This window comes from Mus caroli, chromosome 9, assembly GCF_900094665.2.
Source record: "Mus caroli chromosome 9, CAROLI_EIJ_v1.1, whole genome shotgun sequence".
In the NCBI taxonomy this organism is placed as follows: Eukaryota; Metazoa; Chordata; class Mammalia; order Rodentia; family Muridae; genus Mus; species Mus caroli.
The window spans coordinates 1,473,387-1,480,512 of record NC_034578.1 but is presented as its reverse complement, the minus strand read 5'-3'; the positions used below and the strand labels follow the sequence as shown (position 1 = coordinate 1,480,512).

At 38.6% G+C, this 7,126-nt stretch overlaps 1 protein-coding gene across 1 annotated transcript; it reads right to left on the bottom strand.

The window, feature by feature from the left end:
- Positions 1-322: 322 nt before the first annotated feature.
- LOC110302264 (fatty acyl-CoA reductase 1-like) lies at positions 323-2,126 on the bottom strand. Its single transcript, XM_021173102.2, is given in 3 exon segments — positions 323-699; positions 701-1,183; positions 1,301-2,126. Coding segments are annotated over 3 exon segments (1,539 nt in total). The 5' UTR covers positions 2,060-2,126; the 3' UTR covers positions 323-402.
- Positions 2,127-7,126: the final 5,000 nt, after the last annotated feature.

The following is a 7,126-nucleotide window of genomic DNA, read 5'->3' as shown; positions in this document are numbered from 1 at the left end:
TTATCTAGGCCTTCTGTCTGCACATTTTCCATTGCACTGAATATTAGGACTGCATGTTAAGGCATGTTTTAATTAGTATGTTCCAGAACTGCACAGTTATACTGGTCAATGCTCCCATAGCCCCACTTCTGCCCCCTTCCTACCCTTTGCATTCCAAGGATTAAAATGTTGAATCATAATTTGAGTGACTACTGCAGTTCTGAGCTGGCATACCACAGTGTGTTCANNAGGTTTTGAGCATAAACATTAAAATGTTACATAAAATGGACCATAATTTACTCCACGCTCCAATTTAAGATGGTTTAATGTCTTAACAAAAGGTGAGATGATTTAAGTACATTTTACATTTTGTGCATTTAGATCACCATATGCATAGATGTTCTAATGCTAAATTCTTGGTCTTCAGTATCTCATAGTGCTGGATGCTCGGAAGTATGACAGAAATTTGTAACACAGACTAACCACAAAATACCAGATGTTTCTTGCCATTTGTGATCATGCAATAAAAATGCGCCCGATAAGTATCACAAGGATTGTATTGAAACCATAACGGATATTCCGCAACTTGTTGAGATGCTTCCGAGCGGCAGGGAGGCCAGACATCTCTTCATTCAACACGTACTTCTTAGTCCCCATGCAGTAGTTTTCTATATATTCTGCCCAATGTAACTGCCGTACATCAATATTAAAGGTCTTTTTTATCTTCAAGGTTTAGTTGGTTCATTAACATATTGACATTATCAGTATTCCAAAACCAAGAGTTACTTGTAAAATACTCAAGGAATACTATGGCTTTGTGAAGACGAGTGATTGTTTTCATCATCCTTGGGCTTCTTCCAGTCATCCTGAGGTAGATATCATGCAGGAATGCTGGGGCCTTATGGCTTACAGCAATCCAGTAATGATATAAAAGGTGATTGGAGGTTAGATTTACATTGGGCCGTCTGAAGGCCTGTTCGAGAGGATTCCTCTTGAAAGTGGAAATTACATGGTATTCAACTTCCCCCCAGTGGAAAAGATTAGTGCTGCCTGTTGTGCAATTATACACCATGATGTTTCTTGGTCTATTAACTCCAGAATACCAGGCTGCAGCAAGGCTCGTGTTGACCACTACATCTACAGGAACGAGATCTGCAAGGGCATTGTTGGAGGCACGCATTGTTCGAAGAATTCCTTTCCCTGCCTTTGTTGAAATTAAAAACAACACCTTAAAATACATAGCCAAAACATGTATACGTGCACATATGTATAAAGATATAGGAAAATATATAAAATAGTAAATCATAAAAAGTTTATTTACCGCAATGAAGAGACCACTTGGTCCATTAAAGTTATCAATCCATCCTGGAAAAGGTTCTTTCCAACTGGCACCAACGATCTACGGCCTTACAATGGCAACATTTAGCTTTGCTCCTCCTTGTTGCACAGCATACTCTGATAATGCCTTGGTGTATATGTACGTGTTAGGTCTGTCGCCTATCAATTTTGGTGTGATATCATATACTAGGCCATCATCCATCCATTCTAAAGAATCAATCAGCTTCTTGGGATCTACAGGGGGTGGATAAACTACTTCATCAATATGCTTTCTATTGCAGTAGGCATACGCTGTTGAGACATGCATGAACACTTCCAGATTCTTCATTTGCTGTGCAAGCTGTCGTGTAGCTATCACATTTAACTGGACAGCATCTCTTAAATTTTCATTAAATCTTACAGTAGCTGCACAGTGGAATATGGCATTTGTAGAGTCTATAATGATCTCCTTATCTTCTTCACTGAGAGCCAGTTTAGGTTGGGTGAGTTCACTGTTGATCGCTATAATTTTCTCTCTAAAATCTGGATTTTCATCTCTCAACCTGTCGAAAAGCTTGCCACTGAGGATTTCCTCCACTCGCTCTTGGGTTGTCTGACCAGCTTTTTGTCTCACCAAAACATAGACTGAATTCTCCCTGGGACAAGACCTCAACAACTTTTCCAGAAGCACCTTGCCTAAGAAACCAGTGGCTCCGGTGAGAAGGATATTCTTCCCTTCGTAGTATTCTGGGATTGAAACCATCCTGACTTGCCTTAGTTGTTCAAGGAGTCTCTGGGTCCTTTCCTCAGTCACCAAATCTCGATGCGGAAGCTCGAGCCTCGCTCTTCCTTCAGCGATGGCTACGCCGCCGTCACGCTCTCCTCACTCGCTTTTCGTGTGTGTGTTTTAATAAAAGAAAAAATCCACTAACTGTATAGTTTTCTTTATTTTGTTTTTATTTTAACGCCTTTTCTCCCTATTCATTTATAATGTTTACCCCAAAGTTGATGTCCCTGAGCTCTAATTTGTTCTGAACCCCAAAGTCCTACTGTGACTAACTAAGCAAATCCTGGTTGAATACCCTGCTTTCCTCCCTCCTGTCAATGACCTTAACTCCCATCCATTCATATACATTCATATGCATCCACACACAATGCCTAGTAGTGCATTTTACTTGGTGTTATAAATGTGCACATTTATTAGGACCCCCAAAGAGTTTCCTATCTTGTTTGATATCAGTGGAAGGAGCAGCCCTTGGTCCTGAGGGGTTTGATGCCCCAGTGTAGGGAAATGCCAGGGCTGGAAGGCAGGAGTGGGCGGGTGGTTGGGGGAGCACCTTTATAGAGGTAAGAGGAAGGGGGATAGGATAGGGATTTTCCAGAGTGGAGGCCTGGAAAGGGAATAACATTTGAAATGTAAATAAAGGAAATATCAAATAAAAGAAAATATATTTTAAGAAGTAAAATATACATACAGCCTCCACACTTTCTTAAAAACCAGAAAGGAAACAAAACCAAGGAATAAAATACCCACTTAACAAAGACAAGATCAGATATCAGTACTGGGAAATATAGTATTCCCAGTCCGTGATGCTTAGATGTCAACACAAAAACACAATCACATCAAAAAAAGTCTACACTAGAGTCAACCAACCCTACTACAGCAGACCATTAATAATCCAACATAGTTAAAACACAAGAAAAATATCCTTAGGAATATAGTAGAGGTCCTTTGAGAGGAAATATAAATCCCTTAAAAACCTATATAAACTCCAAGAAATATCAAAATAGATAAAAATGAGTGAAAGAGTTCAAAACCTGAATGTGAAAGTAAAATCAATAAAGAAAACTCAAACTTATGGAAATCTAGAAATAAGAAAAAATTAGAAACTGGACAGGAACCACAAAGAACATTGAAATTCTTAACATCTATGTCACAAACACAAAGGCACCTACGTTTGTAAAAGGATCATTTTCAGTCACATATTAATTCTCCCACACTGATAGTGGGAGACTTTAATACTCCACTCTCTCTAACAGACAAGGCATCCCTGACAATAATCAAACAATCAAATAATAGAGCTACTAGACATTATAAACAAAATAGACTTAACTGTAATTTATAGAATATTTCAGTCAAACAGAGCACAGATATCTTCTTCTCAGCACCTCAGGGATTTTCTTTACAAATAGCCACATACTTGGATAAAAAAACAAATCACAGCAGATAAAAGAGAATTGACATAAAACCATATATCCTATATGACTACCACATATTAAGATGGATATCAACAAAATCAGAAACAAGAGAAAGCTGGTAAACTCACAGGAACTGAACAACTCTCCTAAGTAAGGAATGGGTCAAGACAGGACTAAGAAAGAAATTAAATTCTTTCTAGAATTGAGAAGAAACCCATACCAGACATTGCTTGAGTCAACAAGAACAAGATAAAACAGAGAGCTAGACTAAACACAAACTGTACTGTTCTTTAAAAAAAGAAAAAATGAAGAAATAAAGAAAAAGGATAGTGTTGAAATGAGTCCTAAACACATCCTGGTACTCTTACCGACTTGTGCTTTTTCCAGCCTTCATCAGAGAAGCTTACTTCTGCAGCAAAGAGAAAAAGTCAGAATCACAGACAGACATTTGATTGCAACACTGCCCTAAATGGAGTGTCTCCATCCAATCCTTCCCACAGTGCTCAAGAAACAGAAGAGGATGCAGAAAGAGGTTAAGAGCCAGAGAGTACAGAGGACACCAGGAAAATAAGGCCTTCTAAATCAACCTGAGGAGAGTTCATATGAACTCAAGAGACTTAAGTAACATGCACAGGGCCTGCGTGAATCTGCTTATATATTATGGTTTCCTGCTTAGAGATTTGTAGAATTCCTGAGATTGTGAATGAGTATGTTTCTGATACTTGTGCTTTATATTGGCCTCTCTCCCTTCTCTTACTTTGTCTTCTCTCTCTTTAATATGGTGCTTTTTGTTTTATCTTGTTGTAGTTTGTTATCATCTCTTAGATGTCCACCCTGTGCTAACAAGAGACAGAAAGAGAGCAGATCTTGATTGAAGGGTATCTAGGGAGGTATTAGGAGGGGTAGAGAGAGTAAACCATAGTCAAGATATATTATGGAAGAAATAAATCTATTTTTAATAAAAGAAAAGATAAAAAGAATATATAGTGATTTAATGTTGCATAACATGAAGTTATACTGTTTTTTTTCCATAGGAAACATGTATAAGACTATATTTGTCAGTTATCCAGATGATCATTTCATTTTATAAAAATTTTTCTTTTATATTCCTGAAATTTGGGTAACTTTAATAAAGTTTTATCCTGCTGAGACAGTCTTCTTATATAATGACCCTTGGCCTTTAACCCTTTGTTTGTTTGTTTGTTTGTTTGTTTTGTTTGTGTTTCAGTTTTTCGGTTTTACAAGACAGTGTTTCTCTGTGTATCCCTGGCTGTCCTGAAACTCACTTTGTAGACCAGGCTGGCCTTGAACTCAGAAATCCACCTACCTCTGCTTCTGCCTCCCAAGTGCTGGNATTAAAGGCATGTGCCACCACCGCCCAGTAAGTGCAGAGGTTATTGCCATGGCCACTACCACTCTACTTCAAGCATAAGCTATGAAGAATTAACATAATTTAGAACCAGATTTCAAAGGCAGTCCTTTATGTTTTTGTACGCGGAGGCAATTTCACTAAGGAGAACACTCAAATGAGACATATGATCTATAGGAGCAAAATGGGTGGTATTTAAATTCTACTCTAATATCATAGGAAGGAAATCTGACCTGACAATGCTAACATAGTGTGAGTGAGAGTTCAGAAAGTGTGTTGTGCAACTGTCCCTTCCTTAGGAATATCTGTCAGCAGAACTACAGAACACTGAGCATGAACTCCATGCAGATTTAAGACTGCACAAAATAGTTGATTAAATCATGAGCTTGTCCTGAGTGTGCTTTCTGAAAATAAAACAGCGTACAATGACATCATGCAGAATAGTCAGTGTGTCATCCAGTTATTTGTTCTGTAACCAAACTCAATAGAGGACTTTAATTAGAATATAAGATAATCCCAAACCTGTTAAAATGTGATGATTAGTTCAGCAATGCTGAAAATTATTGAGGATTAAATATTAATAAAACTCTGTAAGCAGAAGTCCATACTTGCTTTGTCTTTCTTAGTTATTTGAAATTAAAATACTTCAATTATCTTAATTTTTACTAAAATTATACTGTGTTAAATTTTAATTCACTGTTTACCAAATAATTTTTAAATAAATTTAAAAATTAAAACAATTTTTAAATAACATTAAAATCAAATATATCTATGAGCATAATGTCACATTCAACTGAATCATATTAGTTGATAAAATACTATGACGAAGGCATCTCAAAGTGTCCACGTTTATTTGGGGTTCAAAGTTCTGAGAGCTAGGAGTCCATCATTATCACAATGAGTGGAAAAGGAGCAGGCATGCAAGTATGACTGTGGGACAGCATCTGAGATACTCAGGCAGGAGGTAGAGTCAGTTCACTGGGAATGGCAAATCTTTTAAAACCTCAAGCCCATGCACAGTGGCATAGGTTCTCCAAAGTTGCACACATTCTAATCCTTGTCCAAACAATTACATCAAAGAGAAACCATCTTTTAAAACATGAGCCAATAAGGAGCCACTCTTATACAAACCACAAAATGCAAAGATACAAAAAAACAACAAAAAAAAAACCACACACACAAACACACATATAGACACACTTCGAATCTCTAAACACATTTTCCAAAGTTTCAAAGGCTGAATGTATAGCATCATGAAGGCCTCTACTGTGTTTATAATGTCATTAAGTTTGTACATTAAATATTTTCATTCAAATAACAGTAAAACATAAATTGAAGTGCCAGGTTTGTTTGTCTGTCTGTTGTTTGTTTATTTATTTATTATTTATATAAAACTCAAGATTTTATTTCCATCCCAGTCCACCCTCTGACTGTTCCACATGCCATGCCTCCTCCCTGCCTCCCTGTCTCCATGAGGAGGTTCCTACCCCCCAACCCTGACCCCACCAGACCTCTAAACTCCCTGGGGCCTCCAGTCTCTTGAGGGTTATGTACATCTTCTCTGACTAAACCCATACCCTGCAATCCTCTGCTGTACATGTGCTGGGGGCCTCATATCAGCTGGCTACACTGTCTGGTTGATGGTCCAGTGTCTAAGAGATCTCGGGGGTCCAGGTTAATTGAAATTGCTGCCCCTACTACAGGGTTGTCCTCCTCCTCAGCTTCTTCCAGCTTTCCCCTAATTCAACCACAGGAGTCAGCAGTTTCTGTCCATTGGTTGAGTATAAATATCTACATCTGACTCTTTCTGCTGCTTGTTGGTTATTTCAGAGGACAGTCATAATAGGTCCCTTTTTGTGACTGTTCCATAACCTCAGTAATAATCTTGGGGCTTCCCCTTGAGCTGGATCACATTTTGGGTCTGTTGCTGGACCTTCTTTTTCTCAGGTTCCTCTCCATTTTCATCCCTGCAGTTTTTTCAGACTGGAACAATTATGGGTTTTGACTGTGGGATGGAAACCCTATTCCTCACTTGATGCCCCGTCTCTGGGCTGGAGGTGGGCTCTACAAGTTCCATCTCCATAATGTAGGGCATTTCATCTAAGGTCTCTCCCTTTGAGTCCTGAGAGTCTCTCACTTCCCAGGTCTCTTGTACATTCTGGAGGGTCCCCTCCTGAGGTTGCCTGGTTTTATTCTTTCTGCTGGCCCCGAAGGTTTCAGTCATTTTCCCTCACACAACACCAGATCAGGTTCCCCTCTTCC